We start from the raw sequence: 18,579 nt of genomic DNA, 5'->3' as shown, positions 1-18,579 counted from the left end.
TAGTCCACATCACAATGATAAAGATATTACAGGATTGTGGCATGCAAGTGTGAAATAAGTCAAACCATACCAGCTTTTTTTCATTAAGCATATATTTTCATAAAGACAAAACACCAAACACAAAGTATCGAGTTAGTAAAAGGTCTATAGACCATATAAAGATTCAGTGACATCACATTGTGAGAACTGAGCAGAACAGTCAAACATCCAAACTCATCCATGAGCAGAGGACACAAATATACAGAAATGTGAACTTTCAGATGGTAAGGTAACCATAAATCCAAAAAGAAAAACAAATAGGAGGTAGAAACCACTTAGTTGTTGAGAACATCAGTGCAGATGTGATCTAACATAGTTCAGTCAGTCACATCTGAAATGTTTGCTTATGTGATGCAAAGCCAACAAAACCTGTGAGAGCAGCATTCCATCTATCTATTGTCTTCATCAAACATTGTAACAAAGAGTGAACTCTGAGCCTGCTTCAAGAGAAGTCATTCACAGCTTTTTCCTGGAATAGTCATAATTCTTTTCTTGTAGATGTCATGCCTCAATAACATGTTTATGCATGTATTCTGATACTGAAGTGACACAAAAACCTGTGAGTTAGTCCAAACCATGCATGCATGTTTCAGAATATCAAACAAATTATAATCTTCTTTTGCAATTTGCAATATACAAAGCATTCTACACTTCATATTCAGTGCTTTAATATCGCCTTTAGGGAGGAACACGTCTCATTCCTGCCCCTTATAAAAATTTGTGACTGTGCAAAATACTACACTTTGCAATGTACTTTACAATTTATACAAGGCTTTTGATGTATTCCATTTAAAGAAATAACCAAAAATAATAATACACTGAAGTATTAGATAATGTGAATACTGAACAACCACTAAAAACATCATTGTGGTTTCCCCAAAGAATACAATATCCACCACTCAACCCATCATCTGCTCCGACCAAAACATAGCTGCTTCCCTTCAGTCTCCCGGGACTTTATTTTACAACATTATGTCTATAAAACCTAAACAGCATCCATACCTATATAGCTTCTGGGTCCTGCCCACTTTACGATGTCAAGACATAATTTTTTGTCTGGAAAATCCGCTACAGAACCTTGAGTTGAACTACAAGTTAACATTGGCACTTATTTACTGAAACCCGTGTGATATTACATATAATGATCTACATTTGCCATTTAAATTACATTATTGTGTTACAATTCCCTTTATGTAACAAAGAAGGTCAATTCATTGTTACGAGCATCATTTTCATCAAATAAGTGCCGCTATTATGCTTTTTCAAAAATGACCTTTCATGCAGTGTGTGATATAGCTGTTTGTGAATGTAAAAGGTCTGCAAAGTTTTAAAGATCAAATTGCATGACAAATAAAGCTATTGGGTGCGTCAATCAGTTCCCTATCTCCTGAGTAAAGGACGCTGACTCACTACACATTGGGACACTGATGACTCTATTTCCGGCGAACTTCCTCATTATACAACATCATTACTGGTATTTATGAACAACAGCAGAGATGATATCTTTCTGACATATTTGTAATGTTTTTTAAAGTACACTATGACAAATACTTTGCTTGTTATATATGTCAACATTTCAGCTGTAAATAAATGATAAATGTTAGCTAGATTGTGTTCATTACCTGTCTAACGATGTATGTTTATGCTGAAATATAATAAAATAATGATTTATATTTTTAAAAACATATATCAGTCCTTATGTCGCTATCGGTCGTTATGTGTAGTGAGTTGGTAAGTTTCGCACTTTCGCACAAGGGAACATAGTGAGCATCGATGCACCTGGGTTTTGCGGTGCATTGTGGGACTTTTTAGGGAGCAAACGTTTCAGTGCACTTGAAGGATTTTGCGATTGAGACGGCTCTTAAAACGTCCGACTCCCTGATCATTTCCCTGACTACTGAACTAGGGAGCTGATTGAGACGGACCCATTGTCTCCTAAAATAATCGATTTTGGACAGCTGAAATGAGTCATCAGCAATTCCAACTCGACCATAGCGGCAATCCACCTGTCACTCAAGTGGCCACTCCCTTTAATTATGCAGAACTTTAAGGTTTAATATAATTTAAACGGATGAGTTATAAAAAAATTCCCCCCTCACAGTTGTCATGAAAGGCGAAATTAGCCATATAGACCAAAACCACTTTTTGTACCAGGCTGTAAACATAATTTTTTTTCTGTGGTAAAGTTGGACATTTTAACATGGGGGAGATACAGATTTGACTCCCTTTTGCAGCCTGTCCCTAGCGGCCAGTCGATGAATTGCAGTTTAAGTCACTTCCGTGTTGGTTTCAAGAGAGACCGTGGGAGGTTGCCGCTTGGTACCTACATAACAAATGTGTATAATGCCAGCCTATGGTCTTCATTGGCTGCCCGCGAACAACATCTACCGAGGTCTAGCTTAGGCCTTGACATATCAAGGAGACGCAATTTTCAGCGCTTCAAATCCACTTTGAGGATGGAATCGCACTGGAATTGATACGGAACACCCGACACTATCATTCATATCATTGTGTATCAAGCGCTGAGTAAGCCTATGAAGCTGAAATTCATATATGATAATAGCAGAGGTCGCGTTAACTGAACTGAATTTTCCGTCATTGACAGCCGTTCGTCATTTTGACAGATTACACTGAGGGTAATGTAACTTGTAACTGTAATTCTCACCCCTGTCCACTTGATGGTGAGTGCGCTTTTGCTGACTATTAGGTTACTATGGATTTTCAGAGTTTTTTATTGACGTCTTTCTGAGACAGAATACGGATTTCGGTAAGTTGGACTGTATCTTTATTTTGTTCTGTAACAGTAAAGAGGAAGAGATGATTGCGCTCACTCACGGTCCATTTCGCTTGAACTGAGGTGCAACAACGATTTCTAGCGCCATAATAAAGGGTGGTATTTTTATTGATTGAATTTTGGGATAAAATGGACAGAGTTTGAAAGGTGAGACTGTTTCATATCAAAAGTAACAAAGCACAAAGCTTATTGCGATTTATTGGCCAAACATGAAACTTGAAAAGTGACCCACAGTCTCTTCACAAATAAGTAAATGCAAAATCTAGCCTATATGCTTGACGGAATATGACAGACAATGCGTTTAGAGAAACTAAATCTTTAAATAAACAATTTTCAGACTCTGAGAAATAAGGTGATGTGCAATGTATACTATGATAAAGTTAAAGTGTTTTTTTTTACCGTTGATGCATGTAGACCGACTGTATGAAACACATTCAAAACGAAATTAGGATAATAGCATATTAAAAGATGTTGCCTTTAAAATAGCATAATAGGGGCACTTTAAACAAATCTATATTTTACCCACGAGAATAAGACATCTGTGATGTCTCTACAGTGCATCTTTTTTTAAATAAATGTTTTATGAAGTCATGTGCCTATGCTCATTGTCCAAAGATAGACTGCTTTCACTTTTGCTCTAACATCTAACATGAATAGAACATAATTCTAGGATATTTAACAATACAAAGGTCATAATTTTGGCACTTAATCACATGAAGACATCTATTAGACAAAGTTATTTTATACATGTCATTTACAACATATTTCACACGTACCTTAGGTTTGTCAGGTAAAACTAACTAAGGTTTAAATTTGTTAACATCAGTAATATATTTTTGTATTAATTGAAATTAGCATTATGAACAAACAACATGAATTAACAATGAATAGTAGTATATTTATAAACAAACAATAACTTAGATGTATAAAAGCCATCAAAATGATTGTTTATTGTTAGTTCATGAAACCTAATGCATTAACTGGTGTTAACAAATTGAACATAAGGTTACACTTTATTTTAAGGTGTCATTGTTCCAGTGTAATTATACATTTAAATACTGAGTAATATTAATTAATTACATGTACTTACTATAGGGTTAGGATTAGGGTTTCATTTAGGATTAGTTGCATATGATTATGCATAATTTATAGTTATTACTATAGTTATTACATGTAATGCGTAACAAGGACACTGTAAAATAAAGTTTTACCTAACCTCATTGTAAAGCGTTACAAGACACAAGACACAAGACCATCCTCTCAATACAGCTGTGTCTACAATGTTTGAATGAATTGTGGACTTTTTAAACAGATACAGCTGCCACATTTCCAACAATGTTCGGTCCTTCAGTTTTAACATGTCATCCACTTCGCACAAACTCTTCTATGCTATGTCTTTTCCCAACAGGTTTGTTCCCCTCATTTGTTTTCCACTTTCCAAAAAGCAGCTATTCGAAGGACATGAGGTTTGCTGGTATCTGCGGAAAACAATGCGATATTCCTGTGATATTCTTTTATTTGTTTGTTGATTACACTTTTTTATTTTATTTATGATACACTCTTACCTGCGGTCTTGTACTCCTGCAAGCCTCGGCTAGATGTCTATGCCAGATAATCGCAGAGAAACGTGATCCAGTCTGGAACTTGTAAACATTACCTAAACCCACAGATTAAAACAAATAAACTTGCATGAGTTTATTCAAATGACATTGCAAATCTTCCATTTATAGAGGCAAAAAATTATTTATTGAATACAATTTATGTAGCAATGACTCATTTCTTTTGTGGAAGATAATTAATCCCTTTATCAATTAAAGTTTCCTTCCCAAAGGTGTGAATGTAAATAAAACTATAGTCAAATAAAGTATGGTGGTGTTGCAACTAGCTGAACATACTATAGTATTCAACAAAGTGTCTGCATTCACAATTCACATTTGGGCTAATACAAACAAGAGAAAGTAGGGACCAAAAACAGACAACATGAGCCATAAAATGCAAAACTCCTGGAAGTTCAGCAAGATCTAAGGTCTGGAACTGGAAACAGCTACGTTTGCTGCTAAACTTTTAAAGGGGTCCTATTATGCTTTTCCACATTTTCAACTTTAGTTAGTATGTAATGTTGCTGTTTGACCAAAAAAAAGATCTATATGGTTACAAAGCTCAAAGTCCACTCCAAAGGGAGATATTTTATTTAACAGAATCCACTTTCAAAGAACTACAACGAATGGCTTATTTGGACTACAATGCGATTTTTCCAGATCTTATGAAGTCATTTTACTCCATTTTAAATAATCTCTGCCCACAGAATACACTTAAAAAGGTGCGAGGCCTGGTTGAGCTGGATTATAGAAGACAGTGTCGTCGCTATGTAAAAGAGACGCTGTTTTGTCCATTCCTTTTCAAAGACTCATTTGTTTGACCTTCCTAAGGCTGACAAACTAGTTATTTTAAACACTGTTCCTGAACATTATAACCATAGACTGTAAAAAAAAAATTAAGGACATAGTGTCCATGACGTCACCCTTAGGTTTCTGAAGAGCATTTTTGAACCCTAAAGTCGGCTGTTGCCATCTTGGCAGGGTGACACCGCGCGTCGCTCGGGGATAACAGAAAATGGGCAAAGAGGCGGGACGTGGCTGGAGCCGAAGTGACATGATGACTAACAGACAGCAGACAAATGGCTAGTAGTGACAGCAGCGGCAATCCACCGGTCACTCAAAGTGGCCACAATCTTAATTATGCAGAACTTCAAGGCTTAATATAATATAAACGAATGAGTTATAAAAAAATTCACCCCCCTCACAGTTGTCATGAAGGGCAAAATTAGCTGTATAAACCAAAACCACAATTTGCACCAGGCTGTAAACATGTTTGTTGTCTGTAAAGTTGGGCATTTTAACATGGGGCTCAATGACATTCTGCTCCCTTTTAGAGTCTGTCTCTAGTGGCCAGTTGATGAATTGCAGTTGAAGTAACTTCCGTATTGAATTCAAGAGAAACTGGGGGAGGTTGCTAGACTGGGTAAACCCAGCCTGATCTGCCGGCGATTTGATTTCGCCTTGCAACTCAGTCTGGAAACCTGTACATTATTTTCTACTGCTTCTGTTGCACTTTTGCGGGAACCAATCAAAGACTGGCTTATCCACCTGGCGCGCTATTGGCAGGTTTAACACGATGATGGATAGACAAGCGATATCACGCCTCTTGTGGTCTGATTGGTTGAAGGACTATCCAATGGCGTACAGAGTCATTTAATTTATCCTCGTTTATCATGCCTCTTGTGCAGTACAAAATACATAGCAGACTCCCCAGACCAATGTTACATTTACATTACATTTATGCATTTAGCAGACGCTTTTATCCAAAGCGACTTACAACTTGGGGGTACAATAAGCGGTTGGTCGTGAAGAGTCGAGTGAGCGCAACAAGAGCCTGAAACACTTAGTCTGTGTACATTTCTCAGTGTAGCACAGGCTAGAATAGGGAGGGAAAGAGGAGGAGAAAGGTTAAGTGCTCATGGAAGAGATGAGTTTTTAGTTGACTTTTGAATGTTGTCAATGAATCAGAGTTTCGGATGGTGGTGGGAAGATCGTTCCACCAGCTGGGAACGTTGAATGAAAATGTCCTGGAAAGGGATTTTTTGCCTCTCTGTGATGGTACTACAAGCCTTCGCTCCTTGGCTGAACGAAGGCTTCTGGTGGGGGTGTGGAGTCATAGAATCGAGTCAAAGTATGCAGCGCGTGGTGGCTCTTTAGGCAAGCGTCAGCACCTTAAACTTGATGCGAGCAGCGAGTGGTAGCCAGTGCAGAGAGATGAAGAGTTGTGTGACGTGGGTCCTTTTGGGCTCGTTGAAGACCAGACGTGCCGCTGCATTCTGGATCATTCAAAGTGTTTGGATCGCACAAGAGGGGAGTCCAGCCAGAAGCGCATTGCAGTAGTCAAGTCTAGAAATAACCGGGGCCTGGACAAGAAGCTGTGTTGCGTGTTCTGTTAGGAACAGTCTGATCTTCCTGATGTTGTAGAGCGCAAACCTGCACGAGCGAGCTGTCTTAGCAATGTGTTCTCTGAAGGACAACTGGTCATCAAATGTAACTCCAAGATTTCTGACTGACTTTGAAGGGGATATCAGGGATGTACCTAACTGGATGGTGAAGTCATGTTGCATAGTGGGACTGGCGGGGAAGATGAGGAACTCAGTCTTTGCCAGGTTGAGCTGTAGGTGATTTTTACTCATCCATGCGGAGATGTCAGCCAGACAGCTGGAGATTCGTGCAGCTACTGTGGGGTCGTCTGGTTGGAATGAAAGGTAGAGCTGAGTGTCATCAGCATAGCAGTGATATGAGAAGCCATATGATGGGACCTAATGAAGTAGTGTAAATGGAGAAAAGGAGAGGTCCAAGCACTGAGCCCTGAGGAACCCCCGTGGTCAGATGATGCGCTTGTGATTCCTCTCCTCTCCAGGCAACCTTGAAGGACCTACCTGTGAGATAAGATTCAAACCAATGGAGCGGAGTCCCTGTGATGCCCGGTGATGAGAGGGTGGACAGAATAATTTGATGATCGGGCAATGTTCAATCTTAAATTGAGCTTGGTCTTGTGATAGCCAGACAAGGAGGTTTCCGCTTGATTAACCCAAACGTTTATCTGTGTGCTGCACATTTTATGGAGAACAGCTTGTTTCTGTTGCTATTGTAAACTCTCACTTTTGTAAGATGGTTCACCGCTCCTTAGGAAAATTAGCCATGGTTTTGTGATCGATTACTGTCAGGATTATTGAAATCTGTTTTGCACAATCCTCTTGTTCGTTAACTTTGTCAGGGTCTGAATCGGGCTTGAATTAGTTTGAAACTGACGCCATCATTAATATCTATTACACTAGAGAATAACTATAATAATGTAAAAAATGTGAAAAATAATGCATGTCTTGAACAATCAAGCATGAAAACATATTTTAGTACACATCAAAAACAAAATCTATAACAGGGCATAATAGGACCCCTTTAAACATGATGGTAAATCAATAATAGGTCTATAATTGGGTCATTATGTCCAATGTTGCTTGGTATGAACTTCATCAGAACATTAAAGGACATTTTACTCTTCGCTTAAACAGCAAAGAGTTCAGTGACAAATAACAGCTGATATAAAATAATTTATTTCAGTTTTTTCATTTCTGAACTCACCAACAATGAAGGATTTAAGGAGGTATGTCAACTGTCTGGTGCTTACAATGCAATATAAACAAGTTCAAGTACTCCAAAAGTTTTGGAGTGATGGAGTGGCATGACATTTCAGCACAGGACAGTTTAATAAATCCCCAAAAAACAGAAAGCTTTTCTGATTGTGGAACACCTTCAAACAATGAAAGTCCAGTTCTACTGACAGAACATTCTTCAGAAAGGTTCTTCTTTACAACAATGAATTATTTTAAAAGGATAAAGAACAAAAGCACATTTCGACTAACATTTGTATTTAGTATGAAGCAAATGAATAAAAAAGAACTATAGATATTTAGTTCTGTTTCAGTCGGTTACTCTCAACACCACGTTGGATGACCGACAAATAGGAATCTCGCTAGAGAGGCCAATCTACTTCAAGTGTAACTAAACAAGCCAATGCACATCGGCATGCAATGATTGCACCAGCTGCTCTGCCTCGCAGAGCGGGTATATAATGAGAGGCAGGTGCGTTGCACTTTAGCTTTTCGCTTCGGAGTGGAGTGGTTTGTTTGTTCTCCTCTCTAATCTGCAAGCAGTGTTTCTAAAAGCTAGTTCTTCTGGGAAGAAGCTTTCTTTTCATTGGTGTTGGTGTGACCGTGTTACAGCGGTGATTCAGTCGTCTCGTTGTCTTTGTGTGTTCGCCTTCAGTGAGCGCTAAAAGGCTGTTCTTACAGCTGGTGAAGGTGTGCTTTTTCAGAGCACTGAAAAGCTGTTACAGCTGGTAAAAGCTGTGCCTTCAACGAGAGTGAGAGCACACTACATGCTGCACATTCCCTGTCAGTGTTGCCGCACACAGGAGAGCATTTCCATAAAAGAGCTTTACACGAGTGTGAGTTTGCGTCTTTCAAGATGACATTCTTGTCATTTGTCTAGTTTGTTTCTGGATGCGGTCATTTCCTATCCTCATTGATGGCCGCGATCACTGTCTCGCATGCTTAGGCATAAGCGTGTAAGACATGTTCGTGGGTGGTTCATGTTTTCGCATGAGAACATGACCATGTTGACATGCCGGTCGACTCTTCTATCTCAGGAAAGTAGAGTCCCCTCTGCTGTTGGCCAACCACCGCTTGTGTGTAAAAGCACAGCCTTAGGTCTGCTCAACACTCTGGGAGACCGAGGAGATAAGCGAGAGCTTATCTGCCGGGCAAAACCCAGATGGACCGCCGGCTCCTCAACGTGTCGTGTGCCGTCGAGCTGCAGCATGGGCCGCTCTAGGAGCACTAGTCCCCTTGCCTATTCCCTGTTGTAGTGCCCTCCCTGGTGGCCACCAGGAGAGGTCTACTTCAGTGAAATAGCTTGGGTGACCTGAGGAGTATGGGAGGGCTTCGCCTTCGGGGAACCAAACTCCTAGGGCCCCTTCCCCTCTAGCGCATTGCAAGCTGTGCAGCTTCTGGATAAGATTGCTGGTCCTTCTCATGGGGGAACCATTCGGGGCTCCAGCTGAGGATCAGATGTCGATAGCTGCATCAGTGAGAGGGCTGTTGTGCTCTGGAAATGATAATGATGTTGAGCTCACTGTAATGGTGTGTGCTTATGCTAAATCAGATTCAGAGTTCAGATTCCGCCATACTTTCCTGGGTTTTTCCTGGATGTGCATGGGAAACTTGGGAGTATGGAGCTATATTGGTGCCAAAAGTACCAAAATCTGCATAACAAGTTCTCTCCTCTCTCCCTACCCTTGACAGTGGGGTGGCTGTGACACCATCACTTCGGCTCAAGCACCGTCTACGACACATGCTTATGCCTTGAAGTGTAACCTGTTCATCGAGTGGTGTTCTTCTTGCCGAGAAGACCCCCGAAGATTTTCGATCTGGTCTATTCTTTCCTACCTGCAGATTGGGTTGGAGCAAAGTTTGTCTCCCTACACCCACAAAGTGTATGCTGCCGCAATATCTGCATATCACGACCACATAGGAGGTAAGTCAGTTGGGAAGCATGACCTGGTCGTCAGGTTCCTTAGGGGGGCAAGACGTTTAAATCCTCCTTGACCTTCCTCCATTCCCTTTTGGGACTTTGTTCTGGTGCTTAGAGCACTTCAGAATGCTCCATTTGAGCCTTTGCCATCAGCAGAGCGAACAATTTTGTCTATGAAGACTTTGCTGATGGCCGCACTGGCTGGCATCCTCCTGTGTTCTCACCTCAACTGGGTACAAACACCGAGAGGCCCGACTCAGTGTTGACTTGCTGCACCCTGAACTGTGGTGCTTATACTCTCCAGCGCTAAAAACCTGTTGAGTCCTCCATCACCCTCGGTGCCGGACATGGCGGAGTGACTGGCGCCAGGCCTATTCCCGCTGAACCTATGAGAACCGGTATTAGGCATATGTGTGTCCCAGAGGGGATCCCATATGTGTTCTTCCACGGTTGCTCCTAAAAGGAAGCCTGTGTCCTTCCGTTGGGAGAGCCCCCTTTCTAGTGAGGCTGGTGCCCCCTAAAACATTCCTATCTTGGCCCTACGGGTTAGTCCAGATGTACCACACATAACTCTTTCGGGGTAGGATGTGGCTTCCGCAGTGTTCCCTTTCCAATAGAAAGGGTACACTTTCCCAGTGTTATCCAATAGTCTCACTGAGTGGATCATGCGGAACAGCACTCTCTGTGTTAGCCCTGTCTCATCAGGTAAGAGAGATCAGGAGGCTCACACAATAGTCAGTAGACAGTAGTCATGGTGCTTTGGTAGGGATTCCTAATCGTGGGTCATCTGACATGCCGTCGAAAGTGACCGACTGAAAGAGAACGTCTCGGTTACGTATGTAACCCTCGTTCCCTGAAGGAGGGAACGGAGACGGCACATCCTGTTGCCACAACGGTCACAACGGACCTGCCTCTCATTATATACTCGCACTGCGAGGCAGAGCAGCTGGTGCAATCATTGCATGCCAATGTGCATTGGCTCGTTTAGTTACACTCGAAGAAGATTGCCTCTCTAGCAAGATTCCTATTCGTCGGGTGGCGTCTCCTTTCCCTCTTTCAGGGAATGTGGATTTATGTAATAAGTTTCACAGTGTGAAATGTAGGGCTGGGTAAAAAAATATTGATTTCTTGATTTTAATCGATTCTCACTTTTACAAAACAATATCGATTCTTAAATCCCAAGAATCGATTAGTCATCCTGTTTTCAGTTAATGAACGAAATAAACATTGTAGCGCACCTCCCATCTAATAAATCACATTAATCTTTGTGCTTTATTACTATAGATATGAAACAAATTCTCAGATTTCAATTTACGACTATTTTTTTACGAAATTCAAAAACATAAATACCGTTTTGGCACTGTGGCTTGAGATCGCTCTGCCGCAGCTCAGCTCAAGAGAACAACAGCGCGGAGCGAACATGAACGGATCTTCTATTCCGCCTTAATACCAGTAACAGCGCAAAATAAACATGAATGAGCTTCTGAAAGTGTGTTAAAAGATCATGTCACATAGAATAGCTCAATCAGTGTTTAATTTCAACCGCAGAAAGATATAGGTAAGTAAAACGGCTTGTAAACAATGTCATGTAACGTCACATTTACCTCAGAAAAACCATTTCCAGTGTCCATAAACTCGTTAGTCAGCTAGAAAAAATAACTCTAGAGAGGAGCATTTTGATAATTATACACACCACATTACATAGAATATTCATTATGTTCTTCAATATTTAATGCATGCATGTATGAATAAATCTGGCACGTTTTTATGACAACATTTAAGCATTTAAATGTATACATTTCAAAAAACTAATTGGAGTAGAATTATAATTATGTAATTGTAAAGTTAATATTACAACTTTATTATTATTTTAAAAAAGCGTTTTAAGTTTAAGTGTTAGTATACAAATCTGTTAATTTTTACCTTCAATATTAGTAGGCTAATGTATATCAACTGACTCCCATAGTTTACAACGTTAGTTCAGAAATTTGTTTTCCTTGAGAAAATTTTCTGTGTATTATACCTAATACATATCCAAAATAATCAATATTGAATTTAATCGAAACGAATCGAAAATCGAATCGAATTGTGAAATTTGTGTCAATACCCAGCCCTAGTGAAATGTTATCTTTCTGAAGAATTATATTTTGAGTCACAAGTATTGAATGTTCATTCACGACTAGAATATTGACAATACCTCTTTCAGGATCAGTGAGCTGGAAAATATTTGGATGGTCAGGGTTTTCTGGCAGCACAACAATCCAACCTGTCAGCGTGATCTTTTTACATGGCCTGGATTTATACTTAGATAAAAAGCCACAATTACAACAAGATTAAGCTAAGAAGTTTATTAAAATGTAAACTTTATAGAGTGGTGCAGGTATGACGTCAGAACCTGGAAGAGTGCTAGATTTTCCATAACATAGATTTTCCTATGTGTTTTTATCAAGTGTGCTGAAAAGTGAAGCCAAAACGTTTTGATTAACCCCGCCCTCTCCATTTAAGACGTGATGAATAAAAAAAATATCAAATTACACTTCAAATTATTTTTGTCCAAAGATGGTTTCTGTCATTTCAGGTAGTTTTGATCAAGTGTTCGCTTTTTAAATAGGTTTGGCTTTAGTTAGCTATTGGATGCTATACAAACGGGAGTGTGACTTCAAGATTGACAGCTGAGATTGACAGCTTCTCTGAGCAAAGTAGTCACTGAGGCAGCAACAAACTATTTTCAGGAGGAGATTGGAGCTTCAACTCTAATTTCTACAATTTCATAACTGCTTATTTCATGAGTTGTTCTGCAGTAAACCTATTCTGTGGGAGTGTGGGTGGGGCCTTGATACCATGGCTCCACTTCACACTCACTACTGCACAGACTTGGGCTCCAAGATGCAAGTGCCATATTTGGACATTGGCGGCTTCACTTCTCTACAATGGAAGAGGGTAAAGGTGCATTGTCCACACACATATATATATATATATATATATATATATATATATATATTAGGGCTGTCAAACAATTAAACATTTTAATCTAATTAATTACATACTCTGTGATTAATTAATCTAAATTAATCGCATACATATTTTTTGCTGTGGAAGTTTTTTAAATATTTCAATTCAAATGAATCAATGAATAATCAGCATTAGTGACATTAAAGTTCAAAAACTCTTTTATTATCATTTTCGCTGTTCAAATATTGGCCATAACAATAAACAATATGACCTAATATGCTGAGGAAATAAATTCAGAAGTGCTTCAGGAAGATTTTTTTCACTGTACATACAAGGTAACTGGTCTGCAGGACACTGTGATCCATTTAGCAAGGGAATTTCTCAGTCAGTCACATGCAGATTTGCTAAATTTGCTTTTCAGTGTTTACTCCAATGTGTTTTAAAGATGACGTTGACTGATAGAATTGGTATCATGGGATGTGCTAGGTCGTACCTCCAGATTAACGTTAACTCCTGGATGCTTTGCATTGATGTGGTACTTTAGAGTTGACGAACTCCGGTGATATGCAAATTGCTTGCTGCAGACCAACACGATCACATGAGAATGCGTATCAATAGTACGAGTGTGCAATGTCGTGGAATGTATACGCTACGCAGTTTTTCGCGTGCATATGATATGCACTTTATGGTGTGTATATGACACGCTCTTGGGTAGGATAGGGGTGGACATTGCAGACGACTTTTTTTAGACTATATTTTTATCAACACTTCCATCAGGCTGTTTTTATATGCAAATGTTCCAATAAATGATCCAGGCAGCGCGTTCTCGTCTCCCTCCTTCACTTTATAGCTCAGGGTCAAAGTCCAATACAGAATGGATTAATCTGCGTTATTTTTTCTCAGATTAATTAATCGAAATTAATTAAAGTTATTTTGACAGCCCTAATATATAATATACATTATATATATATACACACACATATATATATTATATATATATATATATATATATATATATATATATATATATATATATATTATATTATATTATATTATATTATATTATATTATATTATATTATATTATATTATATTATATTATATATATATATATATATATATATATATATATATATACATACTGTATATATATATATATATATATATATATATATATATATATATATATATATATATATATATATATATATACACACACCACATTTTATGATGGGGGGGGGGGGTTGATTTATGTGTAAAATAAAGCCTATGGTAAACATAACAAACTGTCTTATCTAGTTAAAAGAACATAACAAACATAACAAAAATGAGCATTTTCAATATGGGTGTGTGTCATTTACGCTGTAACACAATAGTATTGTCAAGTTATGTTTACCACAGGCTTTATTTTACGCAATTGAAAAAACCCTTATAAAACCCCAAAGGAAAATGTTGAAGGAACCAGTAGTAAATGAGTCTCTTCTGATGTCATACCTGCACCACTCTATTTAAGTTAGCATAAAAATAGGCTACATGTTAATTATTTGACAATGTAAAGTCTGAATAATGGCTTCCTCATAAATAAAGCTCTTTGTTTTCTCTCTTACCCCTTTTCCACCAGAGTGAACCAGGTGCTAGTTCAGAGCCAGTGCTAGTGCCAGTTCAGAGTTGGTTCGACTGACGAGCCTTCTAAGAACCGATTTGCCTTTCCACATGCTAGAGAGCCACCACAGAGCCAGGTCTTACGTCACTGTATCCATCTCATCTTTCTCAGCAACGCTAGCGAGGCACCGGGAAACACAAACACTGAAACACACCAGGCTTGTTCGAGATGCATCTGCGCTGCGCAGAGCGATCAGCATATGATATCAAAATACAGCAAGAGCGATTCAAAAGCATAAGGAGTCGTATGCTCTCGCTGTACTTTGATGTCAAACGGCGATCGGTCTGCACAGCGCCGATGCATCTCGAACAAGCCTTCCATCAACAATGGCGAACGTTGCATTACTATTGATGCACATGGCTTTACGATCCTACATCACCATCAAAACACAGCGAATCCAACGCATTCGTGCAGCTCACCGTGATTTGTATAGACAGAGATTACAATCGAGACGTTATTTGCTCCATTAGCTGCTATTTCAAAAATAGCGGATCTCAAGTTTGTGTTTGTCTTGTTGGTCACGGTAACCCCGCCCCCAGCCCCTGACACAAGCGGTTCTTACTTCTAGACCAGCAATGTTTTGCTGCTACTTATGAACCACTTTTCCTGGTTCAGAGCTGGTGCTTTGGGTGTGGAAAGACAAAGAACAGATTTGAAACTAGGCTCTGGCTCCAAACCAGCACTGCCTTGGTGGAAAAGGGGTATCTGAATTGAGGGAATAATTAATCACTTACATGTCTTCGCTCATTTGCTCTTAGAGCTTTAGAACCAAAATAGATGAGAATGGAGCCGGATAGAACAATCCAGTAGCGCTTCCAGGATGAGAGCTGGCGTTAAGAAAAAAAGAGTGCAAATCAACTAGAGAAACAGATTAAGTACTCTTCTCTAATAACTCTAACAGACATGACTATTTTATTGACCATACATCCATCTTTATTTCTAATAACCTCTCAGTCAAGGTTTTAAAGTACTGTTCTCAGGATTTAGGCATTTAGGTTTGGCAAAACATTCCATGTGCAATAATAAAAGGCATTTGGGCAACACCTTGCACACACAAAACAAAAGAAGCATGCCAGCTCAGTAAAAGCCTCAAACCAAAAACACATCTACATGACATTTAAACTGACAATAAACTCACCTTTATACAAATGAGTAATGTACAAATTCATCAAAATCATAATCTAATCTAATAGATTCAACCAAGTTAACTTACTGGTCATAATTGGGATATGGGATAAAAAATACCTGGTCATGACACATCATGTTTAACATTTGAAATGTTACAGATAAATCTGACTGCACACTTACAGTTGGTTTTTTCCCCTCCTTCATTAGTGTCTTTCTCCGCAGGGGCCCTTCAATGGTTATGCTGCTCAGAGAACTGCATTCATAGCTGGATACAGACCCTGGGGTGCTGATGAGGAAGTAAAATGATCATATTTATCATGTTACACTCAAACAAAGATTAACACATACCGCAGCAGAACAACTGAAGTATTTGAATACTTCATTGAAAAAAAGACTTTGCATGCATTTGAGCTATGTGCTTTATTGACACACAATTACCAGCTATTAGGTTTCCTACCTATAAATATAAGTTCTGCTTCTAGGAGAGTTACAGATTGGGACTCGCCAGTTTGGACCAAGTGTTGCGTACATACGGCCTCTGAAAGTGCAGGAGGAGGGATGTGTTTTTCATTTGTATTACAAATTGTCACAGATAAAAATCACAAACATGTTGACATCTGACATTCTGAACATTGCCATGTAAAACCGAAAGAAAGAAAAAGGACAAAACACACACACACACACACACACACACGCACACACACACACACACACACACACACACACACACGCACACACACACGCACACACACACACACACGCACACGCACACGCACACGCACACGCACACACGTCTGGTTCGCTATCTTTGTGGGGACTCTCAATAGACGTAATGTTTTTTATACTGTACATTCTATACCCTTACACTAATCCTACCCCTAAACCCATCACAGAAAACTTTCTTTTATTAAAATAAAACTCATTCTGTATGATTTATAAGCTTGTTTCCTCATGGGGACGTCAATTTAGGTCCCCACGGTGACATGAGTCCCCATGAGTCAGTGTGCATTTAGGTTAAAGCTCCCACCGGGATAGAAAATCATGAACAAGTATAAATGCCTCATTCATTCATTCATTCATTCATTCATTCATTCATTCATTCATTCATTCATTCACACACAAACACACACACACACGCATGCACACACACACACACACACTTTTACAAATGAGGACGTCCCCAAAGGGAGTTTTTTGGAGATTTTGTCAGGTTTTGCTCACTTCTGGGTACAAGTTTGTTCCCAAAAATATAGTTAAGTAGGTACACACACAAACACACAGAAACCAAAAAGCAACAAAACAGAAAAACACTAAATGCAGTCTATATTCTATTTTAATAATAATGATGTATAATTGCCTTACCTCTCAACAGTACTTGATAATTCATCACTAAAAGAGCTCTCTCTACTGCCTGCAGAGGGACAGAGAAAAGATGAAAACAAACAAACTCATACACTTTTTTTTTCTTAAGATAAATTAATAAAAAGGTGGTACCAGAAAAAAATCCACCATGAAGACGACAGATCTATTTAGAAATAAATGAATGTTGAGTTTGCAAAAGGCAATAACCCACTGCACAAAATCTTGAACACTACTCCCATCTAGTGGTGAAAAATCAAAGACAAACACAATTCCAACAGCAGTAATATTTTATGGTGGAAATGGTGGAACACTCTTAAATTAGGACACAGAAATCCTTGCACTTATCCTGTGTTAGTGGGACAAAGACTGAGATTGTGTACAATAGGAATAAACTGCAGTACCCAGTGAGATGCCGTTGGTAAATACTGAATCATGTGTGTGGTTTCTGACAGGACTGTGAGACTCCAAGAAGCTGTCATCCAGTAGGTGTCGAGCCTTTTCTTTTGCAGGGAATGTCGCACTTTTACTTTCCACTACACCAAACTGGCACATCATACTGTGACGAGACGAGTGAAGTGAAACAGAGAGAGAGGCAGTCAGATTAAGAAATGTGTTCCCTTGTAAAAAAGCTGTGCAGAAGTACAACTAACTGTAATGTGTCATTTGATATTACATTTAAAGTAAAAAATATATATATATAAAAAAAAACTAAAATGCAACGTAATATTAATACTTGACAAGTTTAAATAAAAATGACATCTAATCATATTTTAGTTTACCATAAATGCTTTTCAACGTACATTCATTAGTAAACTTTAAATATATTTCAAAGAAAATAGAATTATGAAATTACATATAAAGATGTACTTAAGTGTACAATTAACATGCAATTAAGTGTTTAAAACATTACATTCATTTCACACGTATATTCAGTATATTATTCCCGTAATAAGGGAATTAATAATAATTTTTACATTTTTAAAAGGTTAAACGCAACTTCTTTTTATCTCCATTTTGGAGTAAATTTATATTCTTTTTTTTTAATTCCTTATACTGTGATACTTACTTATTCCCCAGACTGTGGCTCTTTCTGTGTCGGGCAGGGGGTGGTGTTGGGAGGTGGGCAACCACTGATGTATCAGGACAGGTCGGTCGTCGGTTATACCTCACTGACACGGACACTTCTGAGGGTCCTGTACACACACACGCACACACATGTTGAGTTTAAATTTTTTATGCGTTTCGTAGACGCATAGTTTTATACTGTACAAACTGTACATTCTATCTCCTAACCCTAAACCTGTCCATCACAGAAAACGTTCTGCATTTTTACATTTTCAAAAAAAACAACAACAACAAAACAACAACAAAACATAATTTAGTGTGATTTATGAGCTGTTTTTCTCATTGGCCCCAAAAATGTATCCACAAAATTAAAGATTTCTGGTATTGCCATCCTCGTTGGGACATTTTGTCCCTATAACGTAGGGAATACCTGAACACACACAC

At 38.8% G+C, this 18,579-nt stretch overlaps 1 protein-coding gene across 1 annotated transcript in view; it reads right to left on the bottom strand.

Moving 5' to 3' along the window:
* Positions 1–2,214: 2,214 nt before the first annotated feature.
* ralgps1 (Ral GEF with PH domain and SH3 binding motif 1) overlaps positions 2,215–18,579 on the bottom strand; it is a 167,400-nt gene continuing 151,035 nt past the window's right edge. The window contains exons 13-21 of the mRNA XM_079827087.1: positions 18,137–18,263; positions 17,472–17,626; positions 17,071–17,119; positions 16,166–16,246; positions 15,889–15,994; positions 15,315–15,407; positions 12,164–12,269; positions 4,399–4,490; positions 2,215–4,311 (exon numbers count right to left, since the gene is read on the bottom strand). Coding sequence (XP_079683213.1) covers positions 4,282–4,311; positions 4,399–4,490; positions 12,164–12,269; positions 15,315–15,407; positions 15,889–15,994; positions 16,166–16,246; positions 17,071–17,119; positions 17,472–17,626; positions 18,137–18,263 — 839 coding nt within the window. The 3' untranslated portion in view covers positions 2,215–4,281. The remainder of the gene's footprint in view (positions 4,312–4,398; positions 4,491–12,163; positions 12,270–15,314; positions 15,408–15,888; positions 15,995–16,165; positions 16,247–17,070; positions 17,120–17,471; positions 17,627–18,136; positions 18,264–18,579) is intronic.

Source organism: Gobio gobio (genome assembly GCF_949357685.1).
Source record: "Gobio gobio genome assembly, chromosome: 10".
Taxonomy (NCBI): domain Eukaryota; kingdom Metazoa; phylum Chordata; class Actinopteri; order Cypriniformes; family Gobionidae; genus Gobio; species Gobio gobio.
Note: the sequence above shows the minus strand (reverse complement) of the source record. Positions and strands in the feature narration are given on the sequence as shown.